Below are 27,268 nucleotides of genomic sequence, written 5' to 3'. Positions count from 1 at the left end.
CTGGGGAGGGGCAGTGTGGGCAGGGGCGGGGCGGGGCGGAGCGGCGCGCCCCTCCCCGGGTGCCTTAGCGAGGCTGGTACGGTGTGTGGCTGGGTCCTCTGCACGGCTTGGGGTCTGAACCAGGTGAGTATGTGCCGGCCAGGAGTAAACTACATCTCCCCATCGCAATCCCTCCCTCCGGAGGGCGGGGTGAAAGATAGACTCGGAGGTGGGGAGGGAGTGCGGGATGAACCGCCTTCTTAGTTGGGAAAAGAAACTGGGGCCCTTTGTTTCTCGGGGCTGAAGGTGGCGGGTGTTGGGGCAAGGTCTCTGGTAGCAGCCACTAGTTCTTGTGAACAACGCCGGGGACTAGAGAGAAATTGTTCATAAGAGTCCTGAAGTGCCCCCTGACCGTTGGGGTTGGCTGTAGAAGCTCCGGGATCGCGGTCAGGCCCTGAGCCCGCTGTCCTCTCCGGTCGCGCTGTACATAGAAACCGTTGCTACGGGCTGGAGGATGCCGTTTCCTTTCCGTCTCCGGCTGCAGGTGGCGCCCAGCCTTGTGGATGCTGGGAAGAACGTGCGAAGGTGGAAGTCAAAACAGTTTTTCCCGTTACTAGCGCATTGCAGTTTGCGCTGGAGATATTACTGACAAACTGATGAGTAAATGTGGGAAATGGATGTGAGTTAGGATGGTGGAGAAGTTAACCCCAACTAGGACCACAATTTCCCTAATCAGAGACAAGTTGCAAGCAGATGTGGAAGAATTCTAACGAGCAAATAAAGTATAACTTGTGTTTTGGAGTTTGAGAGTTAACATTAATTGATCTTGAGAATGTGTATCCTCCCCACCGCAGTCCTCCAAAAAAGTTCTCAAAAAAGATTCTCAGAAACTTTAAAACAGGGTTTACGTTGAAATTCTCTTAATTAGGTAAGAGATGTCTTTATCATTTCTAACGTTTTTCACTATGTTTTATTCAAATCATAAAACCTCAGGGGTTTCAAGATTCCTTTAATTGAAGGTAATCTATTTTAATCCCGTTAGATGCTTAAATCCTCCCATCAAATATCCTCCAGCTCTTGGGAAAAAATTCTCCTACAGACAACTCATTCTATTCTGGGCAGCACCAATAATTTTAAAGTTCTTCACTTGGTTTCATGTAACTTCCACCATTAAGGCTACCCTTGTGATAGGAGGCCATCCTACTGGGCCCTGCTAGTATGGTAGGCCATATTCTCACTTCTTCGCTGGACCTCATTCAAAAGCTGACAAACTGTCATCTATATTCTGTACCCAAGTCAAAGCCAGCAGGAATATGGAGACGCTGACAGTGCATCCTTTTTCTGCAGACGTATGATGTATGACCAGACTCAGAAGGCAGGCATGCTGAAGGGAATATTCCTTATGGATTAGACTTATTGCTACTTGTTTTAAAATTTATCACCCAGTGTGTTTTAGTGCAGTGTTTAAAAAAAAAAAAAACTTTGACAATATAACTCATAATGTATACATTTTACTTTGCAACATTTATATACACATTTGTGTGTGCATTTATATATACCTGTATTTATCATTTGTTTATATAGGCATGAAATAAAAGTTTCTGTAAAACAGTATGTAATGGTTTGTGTCAGGTAGTCTGATTTTACTCCTGTTCTACCTCATAAAAGAATGCTGATTGCAGCTGACTAAGTTGATTTCATGAGTTGTATGACAGTTAAGTATGTGGGCTCTGTAGTGGCCTGAGGTTCAACTCTTCAGTTCACTACTTATTAGTTATATGACCATATGCAATTTATATACTTGAAATATCACCTTCCTCATCTGTAAAAAGGAAGTAATATCTTTCATGAAAGTGGTCTTGAGGACTGAGATAATTCATGACATATAGAGATTTAGCTTCATAAATGTTAACTTATTACTGCTCTCTGTTTAAGACATACTTGATACAGTAGTTGAAGGATTAAACAAAATAATAATATATGCAAAGTTCATTAAGAATTATGTATTTGTTGCTGTTATTGACACTATCATTAGCAGTATATCAGTAGAGTGAAACTGTCCAAGGCCATCATATTCCCAATTCAGTTGTGTTTAGCAGGTATTTCTTAAGGGATATAAGACACTACTTACTATGTTAGTTCTGAAGCTCTGAGATGAATTAGGTAAGATCTCTCACGATCTAGAAGAGAGACAAAGAAATAGAATTTGGATATTTGGATATGTGCTATACATACGAGAGAGGTATGTACAGAGTGCCTTTAGAACATATTAGGCCTGGCAGCTGTTCATTGATGGGAGTGGGCAACTGAGAATGTAAGGAGTCAGGGAATGTGGAAGAAGATGATGCAGATTTACAGAAAGGATATTATTTATGTTTGTACTGAATCAAGGATGATTAGGATGTTAACACAACAGCTAAAGTAGGAGATACCAAAATCAATGTTAAAAGATACCTTAAAAAAGCAGCTTGAGCACTAAAGAGGATCAGAATATGCACACTACACCCAAGTTGGCCACTTTGGCATAAAGATTATTTTGAGCAGAAGGCAAATAAGAGCAGACACAGAAAAAACTCTTTCTGCCTTTCCCTTTTCTGCCTAAAAGCAGGACATAAATTTCCCTTTATGAAGGTGTTCCCTCCTCTCCTCTCATACCAAGGTGAGGAGTACAATCCTTATCACAGCAGATAGACAGTCAGCACTGAGGTGAGTCTGCAGAAACAAACCTCATTAAAATAACTCTTATCTTCCATTAGTTTTTCCATATATTTACTTTCTAGAAGCCAAAACCCTTTTTCCTTTGTCTAATCATTTCTACACAATTTATCACACTTTGTTAAAATGATACATTAATTCCCAAAACTAGCTGTTTGAGTTTTCACTTTTCTGTGAAGCCCCAAGAATAAACCTTTTCTCCTGTTAATATCTTTTGTCAGTGTGATTTATAGGCCTCAGGTACTGAACCCAAATTGGTAGAGGGAAAAGATTTTTCCTCTACATCCCAAATCCTGCTTTGTCATTACATTTCAATTTTGCTTAAGTGAAGATTAAGGAAGCTAATCCATGTGTGGTAGAGAGTAATTTAGCCCCATGAATGCTAACTGTTCTTATCAGACAGAGTTTACAATGAGCATCCTCCTTAGAAGAAATACTCCAGGGACTTCCTGGTGATCCAATAGTTAAGACTTTGCAAGGGGTGCCAGTTTGATTCCTGATCAGGGAGCTAGGATCCCAGATGTCTTAAAACCAAAGAACCAAAACAGAAGCAATGTTGTAACAAATTAAATGAAAAGCTTTTAAAATGGTTCACATTAAGAAAAGGAAATACTCCATCTCCTTTTCTGTAGAAATGAAAAATAAACATTGCATAAGTACCTAGATGGTTACTACTATCCAAATTGAGTTTTACTATATAAGATTTGTAACTGTTTTCCTACACTACATTTCAGCTATGGCCACCAAAGATTATCCATCATTGTGGGGCTTCGGGACAACAAAAACATTTAAAATTCCTGTCGAACATTTGGATTTCAAGTATATTGAAAAATGTTCAGATGTTAAACACTTGGAAAAAATTCTTTGTGTGCTCAGGTAAGCGATAAAAAATCTTGTTTCAGTCTGCCAATTTTAATTATATCGTTGACTTCTGAAAGTCAAAGCCTCATTAGAAATTTTGGAGCAAATTTTCAAATATTGAGATTGTTGTTTTTGTCCATGTTAGGTTCCAAAACAGTGGTTTTAATTCTGTGGTTAGTTTGGAGGGTTCTAGCCCGATTTAATTCCAGCAAGAAAATGCAGGAGACACAGGTTCAGTCGCTGGGTTGGGAAGATCCCCTGGAGAAGGAAATGGCAATCCACTCCAGTATTCTTGCCTGGAGAATCCTATAGACAGAGAAGCCTGGCAGGCTACAGTTCATGGGATCACAGAGTCAAACATGATTTAGTGACTGAACCACATTTTCCAGCACCAGACTTAGGTTAATCGGTATCCCAGAAGGAGAGCATTTTTCTTGCTTCCTCCCATTTTCTAGGAAAAGGTAAAGCAGCTGTTAGGAGGCATCTGCTTCTTCTGATAAAGCGCTTTGGCACTGTCTCACTTCACACTGCTGCTGCTGCTGCTGCTGCTGCTAAGTCGCTTCAGTCATGTCTGACTCTGTACGACCACATAGACGGCAGCCCACCAGGCTCCCCCGTCCCTGGGATTCTCCAGGCAAGAACACTGGAGTGGGTTGCCATTTCCTTCTCCAATGCATGAAAGTGAAAAGTGAAAGTGAAGTCGCTCAGTTGTGTCCGACTCTTCTCGACCCCATGGACTGCAGCCCACCAGGCTCCTCCGTCCATGGGATTTTCCAGGCAAGAGTACTGGAGTGGGGTGCCATCGCCTTCTCTGCACTTCACACTACCTGCCAACAAAGGTGGGTGACTCACTGGGAGCTGTCACATGGACCGTGGGGTGGGAGCAGGAAGTAGGAACAAAAGTCAGGGAATTAAGGCCTTTTCTGGGTAAGAGCCCTGTGGCCGTGATTGTCAAACTTTCATATTCACCAAATATGGTGGTTAAAAAATTGCTAATTTGAGAGCCCCATTCCTAGAGATTCTGCTTCAGGGAATTGGGATCGGGGCCCAGGAACATGTGTTTTTAACAACACCCTGGAAGATGGACAGGCAGGTGGTCAAGGGAACTCTGCAACAAACACTGACCTGGGACTTCCCAGTGGTCCAGTGGTGTGCCTTTCAATACAGGGGACGCAAGTTTGATCCCTGATCAGGGAACTGGGATCTCACAGCCCTTGGAGCAACTAAGCCCTGGTACTGCAACTAGAGAGAGTCTGTATATGACAATGAACGATCCCACATGCAACAAAGATCCCAAGGTGCCGTAACTGAGACCTGATGCAGCCAAATAAACAAATGTGCTCAGTCGCTCAGTCGTGTTCGACCATTTGAGATGCCATGAACTCTAGCCCACCAGGCTCCTCTGTCCGTGGAATTTTCGACGCAGGTTGCCTGAAGCAGGTTGCCATTTCCTTCTCCAGGGGATCTTCCCAACCCAAGGATCAAACCCGAGTCTCTTGCATTGACAGGCAGATTCTTTACCTGTCAATGAGGTAACCTGTCACTGAGTCACCTGGGAAGCCCAAGTAAGTAAACAAATATTTTTTTAAAAAGGGAAACACTGACCCGCTGCATACCAACCTGTGCCACCTGTGTGGTGTTTCTTGAGGGATTTTCGTTTGGAGGGTAGCCTCATATTGCAGAAGCACTTGTGAGCATGAACTTGCCCTTTCCAGGACATCAATAGTATTCCTTTTACTCAGCAGTGATTCTTTTCTTTCCTCTGATGCCCTTCTTTATCTCTATGTCCTTTCCTTTTTCTTTCACCTTTAGCCTCCTGCCCATCCTAAGCAGTCCTGCTTGTCCCCAGCCAGAGTTGAGGTAATAGCCTCATCATATCATTGTTTTCTCTCTTGTTTTTCTCAACATATGAGAACATTTTCAATTGTATTTGATCAATGACTAGTAAAGAAAATGAGAGTTTATGGGATGAAAGGATTTGAAAGATTTCTTTTTATGAATAGCCTTTTTAAGTGGTATGGACTTGGAATTATATTTTAAAATTTAATTTGAAAATGGGATTTATTTTTATTTCTCTAAAATTTTAAAAGTAAGCAGATTCACAAGAAACAGGGAAAAGATTGATTTTCCTTAAAAAAATAAACAAGCAAAAAGGAACAGATGTCTCCGTCTGACTCTGTGAGGAAGGAATTCTGTTCCTTGAGTGGCTGAATTTAGAGGTGTGTTGTTCTAAACTCTTCTCTGCCATTATCTTCCTATCCCCTTGCAGGAAAAAATTGAGCTAGGATAGAAATTGCTCATTGGAAAGTAATTCCGAAGTCTTACTCTCTGCCTGTCTCTAATAATGAATTTCCATTTATAAGTTTAAAATTACCTTATGTACAAAATGAACATGTGAGTGTTGAAGAGGAGAGAAAATGTTATGCATTCAACTTTTAAAGTGTGTGATGGAAATTGGTGTCTTTGGAGCTCCTGTTTCTCCCCTTCATTGTGACACTCCATAGACCAGATGAAAGTAGAGGCTGCTGAAATTGAGGAAGTTTTGGGGAAAGCAGCAGCCCAGCCTTCATCCTTGTAGAGAGGCGTGTCATGACATGTCCTTGGAACCCCTGGGCTCCGTGGAACCCAGCTTACAAACCACAGGTTTACGTGCTCTCTAAATAAAGTGGTAACTCTAAAATTCTGAATTTTTTAAAAGGTCTGGTGAGGAAGGATACTATCCTGAACTTACTGAATTTTGTGAAAAGCACCTTTCAGGCTTGGCTCCTGGAAGTAGAGCTTTGAGGAAAGATAAACCTGCGGCAACAGCATCCAGTTTTACAGCAGAAGAATGGGAAAAAATTGACGGTGACATAAAGGTATAGAGTAACATCACTTTTTTGGTGACATTGTCATGGGATATATATCTACTTGTCTGAAATCAGAAAAGGGAATTTTGTGGTAATTACTTACATGGTATTGGTTGCTTCTTACATCCAGGAGACTATTGTGACTGTGTTTTGTAGATTTGTATATTTATGGAGGTGGGAAGCATGCTCACGTACGTGTATGTATTTTAAATGACTAAGTGATATCCCATCCTACAAAAGAACCATAATTCAGTCAGCATGTATAAATAGTGCTATCCAAACGTGTTTGTTCATAATTTTTTGTACATCTTGGTTATTTCCTAGGAATAAGTTATTAGAATTCAAGTGCCTTGATCTGAAAGGATCTGAATGTATTTCTGTTAAAACACGTTTCTTTGTGTCTCAGAAAGTTGTACCTTTGTACTCTCCCAACAGTAGAATGTAGGAATGGCTACTTCAGGTTACTCTTCCCTGGACACTCTAATCATTTTTTACATTTTAAAATCAAGTAAATGCTTTGAAAATGACAGTACATAATGTATTATTTGTTTACCATAACGTTAAAGTTTTAGAAGTCTGTCACTTGAATTTTTTATTTCGTTAATGACCTGCTTGTGTCTTTACTGATTTCTTTTAATCAGCATTATTGTTATAGTTTACATTCAATAAAACTTAGCCATTTTATAAAACAAATGAATGTATACAACAAAACAGAAACAGGCTCACAGATATAAAGAACAAACTAGTGGTTACCAGTGGGGAGAGGAGAGGAAAGAGAGGCAGGATAGGAGTAAGGGATTAAGAGATACAAACTACTATGTATAAAATAAATAAACAGCAAGGATGAAATAGAGAAATAGAGCCATTACTTTATAACTTTAAATGGAATATAATCTACAAAAATATTTAACCACTATGTTATACACCTAAAACTAACATTATATTGTAAATCAACTGTATTTCTATTTTTAAAAAATTAGCTGTATTATGGTTATTTCACTGAGTTTTAACAAATCATATGTACTGTAGAATATTTCCATTACCCCTACAAGTTTCATTATGCCCCTTTGCAGTCAGTGCTGACCATATACCCTGGTTCCTGGCAGCCACTGAACTGCTTTCTATCATTACAGATTTGCCTTTTCTAGCCTTTCATATAAATATAATTATATAGCATATCTTCTTTCATATCTGTCTTCTTCCACTTAGCATGATGCTTCTGAGATTCATCTGTGTTGTTGCATGTGTCTGTAGTTCATTCCTTTTAATTGCTGAATAGTAGTACTCTTGTCTGGAAAATCCCATAGACGGAGGAGCCTGGTAGGCTGCAGTCCATGGGGTCGCAAAGAGTCGGACACGACTGAGCGACCTCACTTTCACTTTCCACTTTCATGCATTGGAGAAGGAAATGGCAAGCCACTCCAGTGTTCTTGCCTGGAGAATCCCAGGGACGGGAGAGCCTGGTGGGCTGCTGTCTATGGGGTCGCACAGAGTCGGACATGACTGAAGCGACTTAGAAGCAGCAGCAGCAGCAGCAGTGATTTGTATGGCTATCTTACAGTTTGTTTAACCATTTACTACTTGATGAACAAATGCCAAAATTTTTTTTCCTTTCTTTTTATTTATTTGGCTGTGTCGCATCTTCAGTCTTCATTGTGGTGTGTGGAATCTAGTTCCATGACCAGGGATCGAATCTGGGCTCCCTGCATTGGGAACTACAAGTCTTAGCCACTGAACCACCAGGGAAGTCCCCCAGAATATTTTCTAAAGTGGCAATCAATCCTGCCAATAATGGATAAAAGTTCCAGTTGCTCTACATCATGGTCCATAATTAGGATTGTCAGTTTGGTTAATTTTAGCTCTTCTGTTGGGTATATAATGGTATCTCATTATGCTTTTTATTTGCATTTCTCTAATTACTAATGATGTTGAATGTCTTTTCATTTGCTTGTCATCCATATATCTTCTTTTGTCTTTAAACCCTTTGCCCATTAAAAAAATTAGATTGTTTATGTTCTTATTGAACTGTAAAATATGTATCTTCTGTGTATTTTACACATGAAGATGTATCTTTGCAAATATTTGCTGATGTTGTATGGCTTGCCTTTTCATTTTTTTTTTTAAATAGCATCTTTGGAAGAGCAAAAATTTTTACTTTTGATAAAACCAATTTTTCTTTCTTTTTTTTTAATTTATTTTTTTACTTTACAATATTGTATTGGTTTTGCCATACATCAACATGCATCCGCCACGGGTGTACATGTGTTCCCCATCCTGAACCCCCCTCCCACCTCCCTCCCCATACCATCCCTCTGGGTCATTCCAGTGCACCAGCCCCGAGCTTCCTATATCCTGCATCGAACCTGGACTGGCGATTCATTTCTTATATGATATTATATATGTTTTAATGCCATTCTCCCAAATCATCCCCCACCCTCTCCCACAGAGTCCAAAAGACTGTTCTATACATCTGTGTCTCTTTTGCTGTCTCGCATACAGGGTTGTCATTACCATCTTTCTAAATTCCGTATATATGCGTTAGTATACTGTATTGGTGTTTTTCTTTCTGGCTTACTTCACTCTGTATAATAGGCTCCAGTGTCATCCACCTCATTGGAACTGATTCAAATATATTCTTTTTAATGGCTGAGTCAATCTTTCTTATAGTTTGTGCTTTTGTGTCTTATTTAAGAAACCTTTGTCTAATTTAAGATCCCTAAATTTTCTCCTATGATATGTCTAGGAAGTTTATCGTTTTAACTCTCAAATGTAGGTGTAGATCAGTTTTATTTTTTGGACACACACACAAATTTATACACATACAGTGCATATATTTGTATATACCAATATGGATATCCAAATATTCAAGCATCTAATGAATTATTATCTTTTCTTCATTGAACTTCTTGGTGCGAATGTCAAAAATAGGTTGACTTTGTAGGTGTAGCTCTGTTTCTGTATTCTGTTCATTAATCTTAATATCTATCTTTACACGAGTATTCCATTGTCTTGATAACAATAAGTCTTTTTAAACATTTTTAATTTTATATTGGAGTATACTCACATGCTAGCAAGATTATGCTCAAAATCCTTCAAGCTAGGCTTCAGCAGTACATGAACCAGGAACTTCTAGATGTATAAGCTGGGTTTCGAAGAGGCAGAGGAACCAGAGGCCAAATTGCCAACATTTGTTGGATCATGGAGAAAACAAGGGAATTCCAGAAAAACATCTACTTCTGCTTCATTGACTATGCTAACACCTTTGACTGTGTGGATCATAACAAACTGTGGAAAATTCTTAAAGAGATGGGAGTACCAGACCACCTTACCTGTCTCCTAAAAAACCTGTATTTGGGTCAAGAAGCAACAGTTAGAACCGGACATGGAATTGACTGATTCAAAATTGAGAGAGGAGTACGACAAGACTGTATATTGTTACCCTGCTTCACATCATGTGAAATGCTGGGCTGGGTGAATCACAAACTCGAATCAAGATTTCCAGGAGAAATATCAACAGCCTCAGATATGCAGATGACACCACTCTAATGGCAGAAAGTGAAGAGGAACTAAAAAGCTTCTTGATGAAGATGAAAGAGGAGAGTGAAAAACCTGACTTGAAACACAACATTAAAAAAACTAAGATCATGGCATCCAGTCCCATCACTTCATGGCATATAGAAGGGGAAAAAGTGGAAGAAGCGATGACAGATTTTATATTCTTAGACTCCAAAATCCCTGTTAATGGTGACTACAGCCATGAAATTAAAAGATGCTTGCTCCTTGGAAGAAAAGCTATGACAAACCTAGACACATATTAAAAAGCAGAGACATCATGTTGCTGACAAAGGTCTGTAAAGTCAAAGCTATGTTTTTTCCAGTAGTCATGTAGGGATGTGAGTCAGATAAAGAAGGTTGAGCGCCAAAGAATTAATGCTTCCGAATTGTTGTGCTAGAGAAGATTCTTGTGAGTCCCTTGGAGTGCAAGGAGATCGAATTAGTCAATCCTAAAGGAAATCAACCCTGAATATTCATTGGAAGGACTGGTGCTGAAGCTCCAATAGCTTGGTCATCTGATGCAAAGAACCAACTCAGTGGAAAAGGCTCTGATGCTAGAAAAGATTGAAGGCAAAAGGAGAAGAGAGAGGCAGAGGATAAGATGGTTAGATAGCATCACCAACTCAATGGACATGAATTTGAGCAAACTCTGGGAGATAGCAGAGGACAGAGGAGCCTGACATGCTACAGTCCATGGGGTCACAAACAGTCAGATATGACTTAGTGACTGAACAGCAACGAAGCAGTTGATTTACAATAGTTGTGTTGTGTTGTGTTCGTTTCACATGCACAGCAAGGTGATTCAGTTATGCGTTTACACATATCTATTCTTTTTCAGATTCCTTTCTCATATCAGGTAGTGCAAGTCCTCCAACTTCGTTCTTTGTTTTCAAAGTTGTTTTGGCTGTTCCAGGTCCTTTGCTTGCCAATTTCTATAAAATAGAAATTGTATTTGTGTTGGGATTGTTTTGAATTTGTTGATCAGTTTTGGAAGAATTGATATCTTGATAATACTGAGATTTCTGATCGATGAACATGTATTCTTCTGTTCATATAAGCTTTATTTAATTTTTTGAAACAGTGTAGTTTTCAGTGTATATATTCTTCTTATATATTTTTAATGAAATTTATTCCTAAGTATTTATTTTATACTATTATAAAAGTTGATGTTTTTAATTTAATTTGCTCATTCCAAGTCACTTCAATTATGAAATTTTATTTCTTTATTTTTATTGTGATAAAACACACATCATATAGAGTTTATCACCTTTATCATTTTCAAGTATACAGTTCATTAGTGTTAAGTATATTCATATTATTATGCAAGAAATCTCAAGGACTTTTTCATCTTCCAAAACTGAAACTCCATACCATTTAACAATAACTCTCCAATCCTACCCCCACCACCAGCCCCTGGCAACCATCATTCTATCTTTTTTTTATTTTTCTGATCTGTTTACATTTTTTATTTATTTATTTTTATTGCAGATGATTTACAGTGTTGTGTTACTTTCAGGTGTACAGCATAGTGATTCCGTTATGCATACATATATGTTAGTGTCTTATTTTTTTCATATTCTTTTCCCATATAGGCTATTGTGAACTACTGAGTATAGTTTCTTCACTTTGATTTATCTCTAGGTCCATCCATGTTATTACAAATGCCATTATTCCATTCTTTTTTATGACTGAGTAACATTTCATTGAATAAATATACCACATCCTCTTTATCCATTCATCTGTTGATAAACATTTAGGTTTCTTCCATGTCTTGCCTATTGTAAGTAGTGTTGCAGTGAATATTGGGGTGCATGTATATTTTCTTTTCTCTGAATATATGCCCAGCAGTGGGATTGCAGGATCATATGTTAACTCTATTTTTAGTTTGTTAAGGAACCTCCATACCATTCTCCATAGTGGCTGCTCCAGTTTGCATTTCCACTAATAGTATAGAAGAGTTCATTTTTCTACACACACTCTCCAGCATTTATTGTTTGTAGACTTTTTGATGATGGCCATTCTAACAGTATGAGGTGATACCTCATTGGGGTATTGATTTGCATTTCTCTAGTAATGAGTGATGTTGAGCATCTTTTCATGTGCCTGTGGATCACAATAAACTGTGGAAAATTCTGAAAGAGATGGGAATACCAGACCACCTGATCTGCCTCTTGAGAAATTTGTATGCAGGTCAGGAAGCAACAGTTAGAACTGGACATGGAACAACAGACTGGTTCCAAATAGGAAAAGGAGTACGTCAAGGCTGTATATTGTCACCCTGTTTATTTAACTTATATGCAGAGTACATCATGAGAAATGCTGGACTGGAAGAAACACAAGCTGGAATCAAGATTGCCGGGAGAAATATCAATAACCTCAGATGTGCAGATGACACCACCCTTATGGCAGAAAGTGAAGAGGAACTCAAAAGCCTCTTGATGAAAGTGAAAGTGGAGAGTGAAAAAGTTGGCTTAAAGCTCAACATTCAGAAAACTAAGATCATGGCATCTGGTCCCATCACTTCATGGGAAATAGATGGGGAAACAGTGGAAACAGTGTCAAACTTTTATTTTTTGGGCTCCAAAATCACTACAGATGGTGACTGCAGCCATGGAATTAAAAGACACTTACTCCTTGGAAGGAAAGTTATAACCAACCTAGATAGCATATTCAAAAGCAGAGACATTACTTTGCCAACAAAGGTTCATCTAGTCAAGGCTATGGTTTTTCCTGTGGTCATGTATGGATGTGAGAGTTGGACTGTGAAGAAGGCTGAGCACCGAAGAATTGATGCTTTTGAACTGTGGTGTTGGAGAAGACTCTTGAGAGTCCCTTGGACTGCAAGGAGATCCAACCAGTCCATTCTGAAGGAGATCAGCCCTGGGATTTCTTTGGAAGGAATGATGCTAAAGCTGAAACTCCAGTACTTTGGCCACCTCATGCGAAGAGTTGACTCATTGGAAAAGACTCTGATGCTGGGAGGGATTGGGGGCAAGAGGAGAAGGGGACGACAGAGGATGAGATGGCTGGATGGCATCACTGACTCGATGGACGTGAGTCTGAGTGAACTCTGGTGATGGACAGGGAGGCCTGGCGTGCTGCGATTCATGGGGTCGCAAAGAGTCGGACACGACTGAGTGACTGAACTGAACTGAACTGATATCTTCTTTGGAGAAATGTCTATTTAGATCTTCTGCCTGTTTTTTTGATTGGGTTCTTTGGAGTTTTTTTATACTGAGTTATATGAACTGTTTGTATATTTTGGAGTTTAATCCCTTGTCAGCTGCACCATTTGAAAATATTTTCTCCCATTCTGTAGACTGTTTTTTCATTTTCTTTGTGGTTTCCTTTGCTATAGAAAAGCTTTTATGTTTAATTAGGTCCCATTTATTTTCGCTTTTATTTCCCTGACTCTAAGAGATGGGTCAGGAAAGGTATTGCTGCAATTTATGTCAAAGAATGTTCTGCCGGTGTTTTCCTCTAGCAGTGTTTTGGTATCCAGTCTTACATGTAGGTCTTTAATCCATTTTGAGTTTATTTTTGTGCATGGTGTTAGAGAATATTCTAATTTTCTTTTTTACATGTAGCTGTCCAGTTTTCCATCACTATTTATTGGAGAAACTGTCTTTTTGCCCTTGTATGTTCTTGCCTCCTTTGTTGTAGATTAATTGACCACAGGCCTGTGGATAATTTTGAGGCTCTGTATCCAGTTCCATTGATCTGTATTTATGGGTTTTGTGCCAGTACCATACTATTTTGATTATTGTAGCTTTGTAGTATAGTCTGATGGAGAAGGAAATGGCAACCCACTCCAGTGTTCTTGCCTGGAGAATCCCAGGGACGGGGCAGCCTGGTGGCTGCCGTCTATGGGGTCGCACAGAGTCGGACACGACTGAAGCGACTTAGCAGCAGCAGCAGCAGTATAGTCTGAAGTCAGGAAGCCTGAATCCTTAGCTTTATTTTTCTTTCTCAAGCTTGCTTTAGCACTTCAGGGTCCTTTGTGTTTCCAAAAATTTTAAAATTTTTGTTCTAGTTCTGTGAAAAATGCTATTGGTAATTTGATAGAGATTGCATTGTGTCTGTAAATTGCCTTGGGCAGGGAATTTGTTTATTTTATCTAAATTGCAAAGTTATTGGTATAAATTTGTCTAAAATATCTTTTTTTTTTAAAATATCTGTAGGATTGTTAGAGATGTGCTTCTTTTATGCCTGCTAATTTGTATTTTTTTCTTTCACTTTTTTTTTCCTTTCACTTTCTTTTGCCTAGTCTTGTTATGTTTGTCAATTGTTTATTTCCAAAAAAAACAATATTTGGATGTTGATTTTATTTTTCTATTTTGTGTTTTATGGATTTCTACTCTTATTTTTTAATTATTTTTATTTCCTCCTCCTCACTTTGGCTTTAATGTGTTTTCTATTAGTTTTTTAAGGTAGAAGCTTAACTATTAATAATAGATCTTGAACCTTTCTTCTTGTTTAAAGTTGTAAAATTTCCTCTAATACTTTATCTGCATGGTATAAATTATTATATATCATGTTTTCATTATCTCTTATTTCAAATTATTTTCCATCTAATTTCCTTTTTAACTCATGAACTCCTTATAAGTGAATTCAAATTCCAATTTCTTGGGGATGGTCTAAATACTTATTATTACTGAATTCTAGTTTAGGTCTGTTGTGGTCAGATTCCATACTTCGTATAATTTCAACCCTATGAGATTTATTGAGACTTTTTTGGCCTATGCTCCATGTGCTCTTGAAAATAACATAGAAATCTATATTGATTAGGCCAAGTTTGTTCAGATCAGATCAGATCAGATCAGTCGCTCAGTCGTGTCAGACTCTTTGCGACCCCATGAATCGCAGCACGCCAGGCCTCCCTGTCCATCACCAACTCCCGGAGTGCACTGAGACTCACGTCCATTGAGTCAGTGATGCCATCCAGTCATCTCATCCTCTGTTGTCCCCTTCCCTCCTGCCCCCAATCCCTTCCAGCATCAGAGTCTTTTCCAATGAGTCAACTCTTCGCATGAGGTGGCCAAAGTACTGGAGTTTCAGCTTTAGCATCATTCCTTCCAAAGAAATCCCAGGGCTAATCTCCTTCAGAATGGACTGGTTGGATCTCCTTGCAGTCCAAGGGACTCTCAAGAGTCTTCTCCAACACCACAGTTCAAAAGCATCAATTCTTCAGTGCTCAGCCTTCTTCACAGTCCAACTCTCACATCCATACATGACCACAGGAAAAACCATAGCCTTGACTAGACGAACCTTTGTTGGCAAAGTAATGTCTCTGCTTTTGAATATGCTATCTAGGTTGGCCCTAACTTTCCTTCCAAGGAGTAAGCGTCTTTTAATTTCATGGCTGCAGTCACCATCTGTAGTGATTTTGGAGCCCAAAAAAATAAAGTCTGACACTGTTTCCACTGTTTCCCCATCTATTTCCCATGAAGTGGTGGGACCGGATGCCATGATCTTCGTTAATGTTGCTCAAATCTACTCTAATGTTACTGATTTTTTGTCCACTATTTTCCTGTGTCCATACTCTTAATCAAATAGATTCATTTTGGATACTGAGTATTTTATTTTTGGAATTTCCATTAATTCTTTTTTAAAGTTTTCATTCTTCTCCTGAATTTCTCAATTGTTCCTGCATGTTGTTCACTCTTCCTATATATTTATTGCAGCTGTTTTTAAGTCTCTGTTTGTTGTTTCCAACATCCATTCACTCTCTGTGTCTGCTTCTGTTGGCTATGGGTAGCATTTTGCTGACTGTTTGTCTTTACTGTCATTTTTTATATTTTATGCTGTCCATTGTATATAAAGGACTTCCTTGGTGGCTCAGATAGTAAAGAATCTTCCTGCAATGCAGGATACCCGGGTTTGATCCCTAGGTCACAAAGATTCCCTGGAGAAGGGAATGACTACCCTCTCCAGTGTTCTTGCCTGGAGAATCCCATGGACAGAGGAGTCTGGCGGGCTACAGTTGCAATCCATGGGGTTGCAAAGAGTCGGACACAACTGAGCAACTAAACACAGCACAACACATTGTGTATAAGAAAATCAGAAGTAATTAATATTTACCGATAGAAAGGAGCATGTCCTTTCTGTCAAACTGCTAAAGTTGGAAAATGTGGTCAATCTAATCTGTATGTTAATTTGCACCTGATTTGCTTGGGTGTTTGAGATAGGTCGGAGAAGGCAATGGCACCTCACTCCAGTGCTCTAGCCTGGAAAATCCCACGGACAGAGGAGCCTGGTGGGTTGCAGTCCATGGGGTCGCAAAGAGTCGGACATGACTGAGCAACTTCACTTTCACTTTTCACTTTCATGCATTGGAGAAGGAAATGGCACCCCACTCCAGTACTCCTGCCTGGAAAATCCCATGGGCGGAGGAGCCTGGTGGGCTGCAGTACATGGGATCGCAAAGAGTCTGACACGACTGAGCGACTTCACTTTCACTTTGAGATAGGTTCTACTGTCAAGGAACTTACAGTGTGGTAAGAGAGACAAACAATAAATAGAGGATTTTAAATATTCATGCTAAATGCTTTTGTCCCAACCAGGAAGTTCAGAGAAGGCTCACTGGAAGGGAGATGAATATGATCTTGCAAGATAAAGTAGAAAGGGCAGAAATGAATATACTGACCAATACTGAACTGTACACTTAAGAATAGTTAAGATGATACATTTTATGTTATTGTGTCAGATCAGATCAGATCAGATCAGTCACTCAGTTGTGTCTGACTCTTTGCGACCCCATGAATCGCAGCATCCCAGGCCTCCCTGTCCATCACCAGAGTTCACTCAGACTCACGTCCATCGAGTCAGTGATGCCATCCAGCCATCTCATCCTCTGTCGTCCCCTTCTCCTCTTGCCCCCAATCCCTCCCAGCATCAGAGTCTTTTCCAATGAGTTAACTCTTCGCATGAGGTGGCCAAAGTACTGGAGTTTCAGCTGTAGCATCATTCCTTCCAAAGAAATCCCAGGGCTGATCTCCTTCAGAATGGACTGGTTGGATCTCCTTGCAGTCCAAGGGACTCTCAAGAGTCTTCTCCAACACCACAGTTCAAAAGCATCAATTCTTCGGTGCTCAGCCTTCTTCACAGTCCAACTCTCACATCCATACATGACCACAGGAAAAACCATAGCCTTGACTAGATGAACCTTTGTTGGCAAAGTAATGTCTCTGCTTTTGAATATGCTATCTAGGTTGGTTATAACTTTCCTTCCAAGGAGTAAGTGTCTTTTAATTTCATGGCTGCAATCACCATCTGCAGTGATTTTGGAGCCCAGAAAAATAAAGTCTGACACTGTTTCCACTGTTTCCCCATCTATTTCCCATGAAGTGATGGGACCGGATGCCATGATCTTAGTTTTCTGAATGTTGAGCTTTAAGCCAACTTTTTCACTCTCCACTTTCACTTTCATCAAGAGGCTTTTGAGTTCTTCTTCACTTTCTGCCATAAGGGTGATGTCATCTGCATATCTGAGGTTATTGATATTTCTCCCCGCAATCTTGATTCCAGCTTGTGTTTCTTCCAGTCCAGCATTTCTCATGATGTACTCTGCATATAAGTTAAATAAACAGGGTGACAATATACAGCCTTGACGTACTCCTTTTCCTATTTGGAACCAGTCTGTTGTTCCATGTCCAGTTCTAACTGTTGCTTCCTGACCTGCATACAAATTTCTCAAGAGGCAGATCAGGTGGTCTGGTATTCCCATCTCTTTCAGAATTTTCCACAGTTTATTGTGATCCACACAGTCAAAGGCTTTGGCATAGTCAATAAAGCAGAAATAGATGCTTTTCTGAAACTCTCTTGCTTTTTCCATGATCCAGCAGATGTTGGCAATTTGATCTCTGGTTCCTCTGCCTTTTCTAAAACCAGTTGAACATCAGGAAGTTCATGGTTCACATATTGCTGAAGCCTGGCTTGGAGAATTTTGAGCATTACTTTACTAGCGTGTGAGATGAGTGCAATCGTGCGGTCGTTTGAGAATTCTTTGGCATTGCCTTTCTTTGGGATTGGAATGAAAACTGCCCTTTTCCAGTCCTGTGGCCACTGCTGAGTTTTCCAAATTTGCTGGCATATTGAGTGCAGCACTTTCACAGCATCATCTTTCAGGATTTGGAATAGCTCAACTGGAATTCCATCACCTCCACTAGCTTTGTTATTGTGTATTTCCCTACAATTGCAAAACACAGAGTAAGAAGGGCATTTCAGGTAGAGAGAATGTCATGATCAAATTGTCACCTAAAAATTGACCCATAGTATGATGATATATATATATAGTCTTTTCTAATGTCTGGTTAATTATTTAAAATTGTATATTTACCTTCTTTTTTTCTCTCTTCTTCTCAGAGTTGGGTATCAGAAATTAAAAAAGAAGATGATAAAATACACTTCCATGAAACTGAAACATTTCCAGCAGTGGAAGATAATTTGCCTCCAGTTCGTGGTTCAAACAGCCATCTTCATGTTGCCAAGGTACACCTTTTTGGTGTGGGGGGGTAGGTGGTAAGGGAGAAAATTGTTGTTTATTAAGAACATTAGCTTGGTTTAATCATTGTAGCCAAAGTGTGGTGTCCTCTGGGCAGCTGGAGATTTTTTTCATTGTGATCCTGTGTTTTCACCTTGTTGAGTAAGCCTCCCCTGGAGATCAAAACGAAACAGTATTTTCCTTTGAAGAACTTGCATCTTGGGTTTACTGCTTCCCTTATTTTTATTTTTTGACTGTTCTGTCTCTTCTACTCTGACAAGTTTTGATGAGTACTTAAGATCCAATTGAGTATGTAAATGTTTCAGGGGATAATTTTATGTATCCAGTAGAGGTACAGTGGGAATTGTTTGTATAATTAAATATGGATTTAAAGCATTAAACAGATGGATTAATCTGTTTAATTAATCCATTAAATCCATGGATTTCAAGCAGTTATATATGGCATTTCTCTGTTTAGCGCATCCCCCTCCCCCATCCCCAGCCCCTCACGGTTATTTCTGTGAGACTGGTCCCTATTTTGCCATGCAGGGCTCTCCTTTCTAATGCATGGTTTCCATAGAGAAGGGGCCTGTTGGGGTTCCAGGTTCACTTAACTTCCAGTTAAAACTGAGCTTCTTGGTGTCTACCTGACCCTGATATTACAGATCCCAGCCCTTATCTCCAGGGGATTTTGGCTTGAATCATACATTCCATTGCCTCTGCCCTCCTTTTTTCCCTGCTTTTTTTCCCTTTTATTCTTATCATCTCTAAGAGGATGGTTACCTAATTGTCTTCATTTTGGGTTGAGTCATTTTTGTTTTTCTCATTTCTTCTTTGACTTCTCAGTTTTATTTGAAAAATATCCATAGCCCTTCATCACTCTGCTCTTTGGTAATTTACCTTCCTGGATCTTTTTACTCCTCATTAGGAATTACTCAGGTAACTGAGGTACACAGTAAATAAGTATAGTAAGGATAACACTATCTGTAATCAATGAATTCGTATTTATTGAACCCTCATTGTGTGCCTAGACTGTATCCTGAAACTATAACAATGAATAATATTTCCTCCGTGTCCTTACTGTAGTCCAGTAGGAGTAGACAGACTAATGTGGTTCTCAAAGTATGGTCCAAGGATGCTGGTTATCCCTGAGATCCTTCTAGGGGATCCATAAAGTCAATGTTATTTTTAAAACTCTTTTATAAAATAATGCTTTGTCTCTTTCACTTCATTGACTTTTGCCCTAAGGGTAAAAGTTTAGTCATTAAGTCATGTCCAGCTCTTTGTGACGTCATGGACTGTAGCCACCAGGCTCCCGTGTCCATGGGATTTCCCAGACAAAAATAATGGAGTGGGTTTCCATTTCCTTCTCCAGGGGATCTTCCTGACCCAGGGATCAAACCCACTTCTCCTGCTTTGGCAGGCAGATTCTTTACCCCTGAACCACCAGGGATGCCCAAAACGTGAATTAAGGCAGTGGCACTGATTAAACTAGTGGTCATTGTTCGCTCCACTGCTATTATGCACTCATAGTAAGAAATTCCTATTTAACTTAAAAATGTCTTTGATGAAACAACAAAAAATGTATTCTTTTTGTTATATATGATACCTTGAAGACATATCTTTTTAATATTCTGTGTGACAAAATGCAGACTTAACAGATAGCACTTCACTGTGAAATGAAATATGATGATCATCATAAGAAAACCCACTTGTGTGACTGACTGTCAGCCGAATTAGCAACTTTTTCCTGGAACAACTTTTACTTGAAGAGATGACTGACAGACCAGCTATGGTTATTCAGAGTTCAGTTTTTGGCAGACATTTTCTTATAAATGAATGAAATGGTCTGTCACTTCAAGGAAAACAATGAATGGTATTAGTTGCCAGTGGTAAAATCTGAGCTTTCAGGTGAAATTCACAGTACTTCATATTCTTAGGGGGCTCTCAGATAGATGCTTATGATAAAAAAAAAATTTCCCCTTAGGGTAGACACTTAATGACTTTTATGATGAGCTCTGTGAGTAGTTTTAATTTTTTTTTAATTGAGATATAGTTGGTGTATGGTATTATACAAGTTATAGGTCTTATAGTAATTCACAATTTTTAAAGGTTTACTCCATTTATAGTTAATATAATATATTGGCTGTATTCCCTGTATTTTACAGTATATCCTTGTACCTTATTTATTTTGTACATAATAGTTTGTACCCCCTAATCCCCACTTTCACCTTCTCTCTCCCTACTGGTAACCACCAGTTTTCTATATCTGTGAGTCTGTTTCCTGTTTGTTATATTTATTAGTTTGTTTTATATTTTGTATTCCACATACAAGTGGTATCATATAATATTTGTCTTTCTCTGCCTGACTTATTTCACTTAGCATAGTAGCCTTCAAGTTCACGAATGTTGTTCCATGAGGCAAAATTTCATTCTTTTTTATGGCTTAGTAGTATTCCATTGTATGTATATGCTACTTCTTGATTCATTCATCTGTTGACAGACACTTAGGTTGCTTCCAGATCTTGGTAATTGTAAATAATGCTGCTGTGAACATTGGGGTGCATTTATCTTTTCAAATTAGTGTTTTCATTTTATTAGGTTGGTGCAAAGGTAATTGCAGTTTTGCATTGTTGAACTTTGCTGTTTGATATTGGAATACAGTCTTAAATGTGGTTATATTATACATCATTTTAATTTGAATTTCTTGCTTTATGTTTTTTTGCTAGTGACTTATTTTTGTTGTTTGAGACCCCATGGACTGCAACATGCCAGGCTCCTTGTCCTTCACCATCTCCCAGAATTTGCCCAAGTTCATGTCTATTGAGTCAGTGATCCTATCCAACCATCTCATCCTCTGTCACCCTCTTCTTCTTCTGCCTTGTCTTTCCCAGCATCAGAGTATTTTCCAGTGAGTCTGCTCTTTGCATCAGGTGGCTAACATATTGGAACTTCAGCTTCAGTATCAGTCCTTCCAATGAGTATTCAGGGTTGATTTCCTTTAAGATTGACTGGTTTGATCTCCTTGCTGTCCAAGAGACTCTGAAGAGTCTTCTCTAGCACCACAGTTCGAAAGCATCAGTTCTTCAGTGTTCTGCCTTCTTCATGATCCATCTCTCATATCCATACATGACTAATGGAAAGACCATAGCCTTGACTATATGGACCTTTGTTGGCAAAGTGATGTCTTTGCTTTTTAATACAATATCTAGGTTTGTCATAGCTTTCCTGCCAAGAAGCAATCATTTTCTAATTTCATGGTTGCAGTTATTTGCTGTTTATTTTACTCAGTTGGTAAAGAATCCACCTGCAATGCAGGAGACCCTGGTTCAAATCGGGTATCCACTCCAATATTCTTGGGCTTCCTTGTGGCTCAACTGGTAAAGAATAAGCCTGCAATGTGGGAGACCTGGGTTCTAGCCCTTTGTTGGGAAGATCCTCTGGAGAAGGAAACGGCTACCCATTCCAGTATTCTGGCCTGGAGAATTCCATGGGCTGTGTAGTCCATAGGGTTGCAAAGAGTCGGACACAACTGAGCAACTTTCACTTTTTCATAGAAATGATGTTAGACAAAGAGCAAATTCAAGTGACTTTTTCATTCAAGTTCAAAATGGTTGTTAAGCAGCGGAGACATCTGACAACATCAGCAATGCACTTGGCCCAGGAACTGCTAATGTACAATGCAATGGTAGTTCAAGAATTTTTGCAAAGGAAAGGAGAGCCTTAAAGATGAGGAGCATAGTGGCCAGCCATTGGAAGTTGATGATGACCAATCGAGAGAAATCTTTGAAACCGATCCTCTTAAAAACTACATGAAGAACTCAATGTCAACCATTCTACCGTCATTTGGCATTTGAAGCACATTGGAAAGGTGAAAAAGCTCAATAAAGTAGGTGCCTCATGAGCTGACCATAAATCAAAAAAATTGTTCTTTTGAAGTGTTGTCTTTGCTTATTCTACACAAACCACAACGAGCCATTTCTTGATCAAATTGAGGTGTGCAATGAAAATTGGATTTTATATGACAACTGGAGATGACCAGCTCAATGGCTGGACTGAGAAGAAGCTCCAAAGCACTACCCAAAGTCAAACTTCCACCAAAAATAGGTCATGGTCATGGTGGTCTGCTGCCTATCTGATCCACTACAGCTTTCTGAATCCCAGCAAAATCATTACATGTGAGAAGTATATGTTCAGCCTATTTATGAGATGCACCAAAAACTACAATACTTGCAGCTGGCATTGGTTAACAGCAAGGGCCCAATTCTTCTCCATGACAACCAACGCTTCAGAAGTTGAATGAAGCGTCCGCAATATTCACCTGACCTCTTGCCAACTGACTACCACTCCTTCAAGCATCTAGACAACTTTTTGCAGGGAAAACACTTCCACTACCAGCAGGGTGCAGAAAGTGCTTTCCAAGAGTTTATCAAACCCTGAAGCACAGATTTTTATACTGCAAGAATAAACAAACTTATTTCTCATTGGCAAAAAAAATGTGTTGATTGTAACACGTCCTATTTTGATTAATAAAGATGTGTTTGAACCTAGTTATAATGATTTAAAATTCACAATTCAAAACCACAATTACTTTTGTACCAACCTAATATTTGGTAGGAGAAGGCAATGGCACCCCACTCCAGTACTCTTGCCTGGAAAATCCCATGGATGGAGGAGCCGTCGAAGAGTCGGACATGACTGAACAACTTCGCTTTCACTTTTCACTTTCATGCGTTGGAGAAGGAAATGGCAACCCACTCCAGTGTTCTTGCCTGGAGCATCCCAGGGAGGGGGAGCCTGGTGGGCTGCTGTCTATGAGATCGCACAGAGTCGGACATGACTGAAGCAACTTAGCAGCAGCAGCAATATTTGGTATATACCCTGGAGTGGAACTGCTGGATCATATGGTAGTTCTATTTTTAGTTTTTTGAGAAACCGTCATACCGTTTCCCACAGTGGGTGCACCAATTTATGTTCTTATCAACAGTGTACAAGAGTTGTCTTCTCTCCACATCTTTTCCAACGTTTGTTGTTTCTGGTCTTTTTGATGATAGCCATTCTGACAGGTGTGAGGTGATATCTCATGGTTTTAATTTGCATTTCCCTGATGATTAGTGACATTGAACATCTTTTCATGTGCCTGTTGGTGATCACCATGAAAACTTTAACAGATATGATTTTTAATTGTATAATGAAATATAGGAATATTTGGAAGACCTGTGTTAACCCCTAATGACCAGTGTATAATATTACAGAATTGTGCTTGTGTATCCATTCAGATGATTTCAAATGATGATTTTTAAGAAACTATTTTTAGCTGTTGTTTGCTTTCCTCCCATTCCCTTCTGGTGCTTGCAGTGGGCATGTGCCCTGGGTTGAGCCACTTAATGACACAAAGCTAGGGATTGGTCAGTGATGGCCCATAATGCAAACTAGCTAATCAGAGTCCTTCCCTGGGATTTCTCTAACTAAAGATGGGGAGAAGAGTCAGTCTCCTTTTCCCTTCTGATTGGGAAGCCGGTGAGGTTATAATCCCAGACTGAGTGTAGCCACATTTCCTACTGCATAGAGAAAGCAAGCAATCGGGCAGAGAGAAGCAGAGACTTCTAGGGAAGAGAAGACAGGTGGAGAGAGGAAGAGCTATAGAGAGAGGGTATATGAATCCTTTATCCAGCAATATCCCAGCCCTTTCATCCATTTGGTTACATAAGCCAGTAAATTATTCTTTTTAAACAAAATTAGTCCAACTTGGGTATCTGTCATTGTAAGCAAAACAGCTCTAATACAGCAAACTAGCTATTTCTTCAATGCCTAGGTTTTAAAAGAATGAATGATAGTTTCATATTTTTTCATTATAAGAAAATCAATAATAATCACATTTCATACATGTAAGTTTTAAAGTTTTACATATGTACCTAAAGTCCTATTCATCACTCTCATAATTAATCTGCTGTGTATTATTATGTTAATAATTGTAATACTGAAACTGTCCTATCTTCAAGGGTAACTTATTCTTATCCATTCAATTCATGTATCTTAAGCCAATACTTCACCTTTATATGAAAATATGCTAATCTTATATTAAATATTTCATAAAATATAATTTTATTCTTTTAGGAAAAGAATTCTAAAAGTAGACCAGCTAAAAAGAAAATTCCGAGAGATTATGCAGAGTGGGATAAGTATGTTTTATATTTCTTTATATAAAATTGTCAGTAAAAATTCACTGTCATAAAATACTGTAATAACTCCTTAATTATTTTAAACCTGAACATATCAAATGTAAGTTATGTCAGTAGAGTACTAAGAGTATTTGGATTAAGCACTCTTGATTTTGTTTCTTCATTAAATAAAAAACTATGGCATCCTTTTATTTATGAGTAACCAAAAATAACTAATGCAATATTTACCCATCCAAAATAACAGATTTTTAAATTAAGATAAATTAGTCACTACTGTAATAACAAAGTTCTGCACAATTTAGGGCTGATTAAAATTTAAGTCCTCGCTAAATTCTGTGTTTTTTAGGAAAAAATACAAGTGACATCTAATACAAACCTACCATATATTTTTGGAATATTATTTCTAAAGGCACAGTGATACAGATACAAGAGTACCAATAATAAGTTTTATTCTCTTGTTTGTATTGAGCTTTTTCCTAGTTTTTTATTATTTTTCATTTAAGATTTGACGTGGAAAAAGAATGTGCAAAACTTGATGAAGATAAAGAAAGAACTGTAATAAACAACAAATCACATTTGTCTAAAATTGAGACAAGACTAGATACAGCAGGTAATGGGGGGAAAATAGGAATGATTTAGTAGTCTTTACTGGAGAAGGCAATGGCACCCCACTCCAGTACTCTTGCCTGGAAAATCCCATGGATGGGGGAGCCTGGTAGGCTGCAGACCATGGGGTCGCTAAGGGTCGGACATGACTGAGTGACTTCACTTTCACTTTTCACTTTCATGCATTGGAGGAGGAAATGGCAACCCACTCCAGTGTTCTTGCCTTGAGAGTCCCAGGGACGGGGGAGCCTGGTGGGCTGCCATCTATGGAGTCACACAGAGTCGGACATGACTGAAGGGACTTAGCAGCAGCAGCAGCAGTAATCTTTACCTTTTTTGAATGATAATAAAAGCTGTTGACCCAAAGACATTCTCTTTAAGAGCTGTATATTTCCATAAAAAGTTTATGAATTTTCTCCTAGGGCTGATCACCTCTAACAAATTCCATTCTATCCTTAAACTTCTTAATTTTATGAGTAATAATAGTTATGATACTTAAGTGTAATAAGACTTAAAAACATATGAATATGTAAACCTATTTTGTTTTTACCATGATTCAGTTTTCATTCCCTTTTTCAAATCTTTTTTGTCCAAATCCTTCAAATTTCTTTTCCTCAAAACAAAAAGATGGAGCACTTTCTGTTCACTTGAAGTCCACAGGTACATAGTACCTTTAAAGTAAAGCAAAACAATTATTGAGAAATCTAAACCTTCAAAAATTCTGAATGATTAAAAAGAATAGAAATATCATAAACTTAGGAAACCTTTTATTTGCTTTATTTGTTTTTATAGTTTTCTGCTTCTGTTAAAATAAGCATTTTTGGATTTAAATTTGGAAAATTCTATCAAGTTATATTCTTACTTACAGCAGATAACATTTATTTATAGGTCTAACTGAAAAGGAAAAGGTTTTTATGGCTACGCGTGAAAAGGAAAAAGGAAATGAAGCTTTTAAGTCAGGAGATTATGAAGAAGCTGTAAAGTACTATACTCGGTGAGCAGATTTTTGATGTGGTTTAATCTTGTCATTTAAAAAATGATAGTGTTTGATTGTTGAAATGATATAAATAAGCTAAATAATGTGTCATAATCACTCGATATATGGTACTTGCAATTTATCATATATTCACTTGTGTTTAGCTCAGACAGTAAAGAGTCTGCCTGCGATGCAGGAGACCAGGGTTCGATCCCTGGGTCAGGAAGATCCCCTGGAGAAGGAAATGGCGATCCACTCCAGTATTCTTGTCTGGAAAATCCCATGGGTGGAGTTTGCAGGCCACAGTCCATGGGGTCACAAAGAGTCGGACACGACCGAGTGACTTCACTTTCATTTTCACTTGTGTTTGCCTTGTTTTCTCGATACTTTTCTTAAAACTCCAAGCTCCCACTCCACTCCCATGTTTGACAGAGTTTCTAACTTTACTATTTTACAGAGGAAATAGAAGCTGTCTGGATGGAACTCAACAGAAAGTTCATTCAGGATAGAGGTTAAAAACTCAGGTTCTGTAGTAGACTGCCCGGCTCTAGTATTTTATGGTACTACCTCCCACCACAGGGCCTTTGCATATATGGAGCCTCTGTCTAGAATACTCTTTCCTCTACTTGTTATTTAGTTAATTCTAACCTATTATCCAGATCTCAGCCCATGCCTTACTTCTTTTGTGAAGTTTTCCTTTACTTCTCAGACCAGGTTAAACCTCCACCCAACTCAATCACCGCTCCAATGCCCCCCACCCCCGCCACTGCCAAATTTGCAAACCCATATAGTAATTTTACCTCTTTGTAATATCTGTTGGAGGTATGATTCAAATTTGTGTGATCTGGCACTAACTGGACTATAAAGTCTGTAAGATTGAGCCCACTTGTCATTTTTAAAAATACCACTGGACCCCTAATGCCCAGCCAACACCTGGTTCACAGTACATGTTCATTGTATGCTTGTACGAATGTATGAAGCTCTTATAGTCTGTGAAAAATAAACTAATTTCTTAAAATACTGTTATAGACAAACTGTGCTTATAGAACCACGAATGCTATCT

The 27,268-nt window shown here is 38.8% G+C and overlaps 1 protein-coding gene across 2 annotated transcripts in view; it reads left to right on the top strand.

Moving 5' to 3' along the window:
- The window catches only part of SPAG1 (sperm associated antigen 1), an 87,635-nt gene continuing 60,367 nt past the window's right edge, over positions 1 to 27,268 (top strand). Inside the window, exons 1-7 of one of the 2 annotated variants that reach the window (XM_025001876.2) lie at positions 1 to 123; positions 3,429 to 3,570; positions 6,254 to 6,413; positions 18,324 to 18,449; positions 24,559 to 24,623; positions 25,127 to 25,233; positions 26,118 to 26,223. In XM_025001876.2, the coding sequence (XP_024857644.1) occupies positions 3,431 to 3,570; positions 6,254 to 6,413; positions 18,324 to 18,449; positions 24,559 to 24,623; positions 25,127 to 25,233; positions 26,118 to 26,223 (704 nt within the window). In that variant the 5' untranslated portion in view covers positions 1 to 123; positions 3,429 to 3,430. Of the gene's footprint in view, positions 124 to 3,428; positions 3,571 to 6,253; positions 6,414 to 18,323; positions 18,450 to 24,558; positions 24,624 to 25,126; positions 25,234 to 26,117; positions 26,224 to 27,268 lie in introns of those variants that run through there. The other variant, XM_059874376.1, reaches the window with a different exon arrangement.

This window comes from Bos taurus, chromosome 14 (genome assembly GCF_002263795.3).
Source record: "Bos taurus isolate L1 Dominette 01449 registration number 42190680 breed Hereford chromosome 14, ARS-UCD2.0, whole genome shotgun sequence".
In the NCBI taxonomy this organism is placed as follows: Eukaryota; Metazoa; Chordata; class Mammalia; order Artiodactyla; family Bovidae; genus Bos; species Bos taurus.
This window is presented reverse-complemented; position numbering and strand designations above follow the sequence as displayed.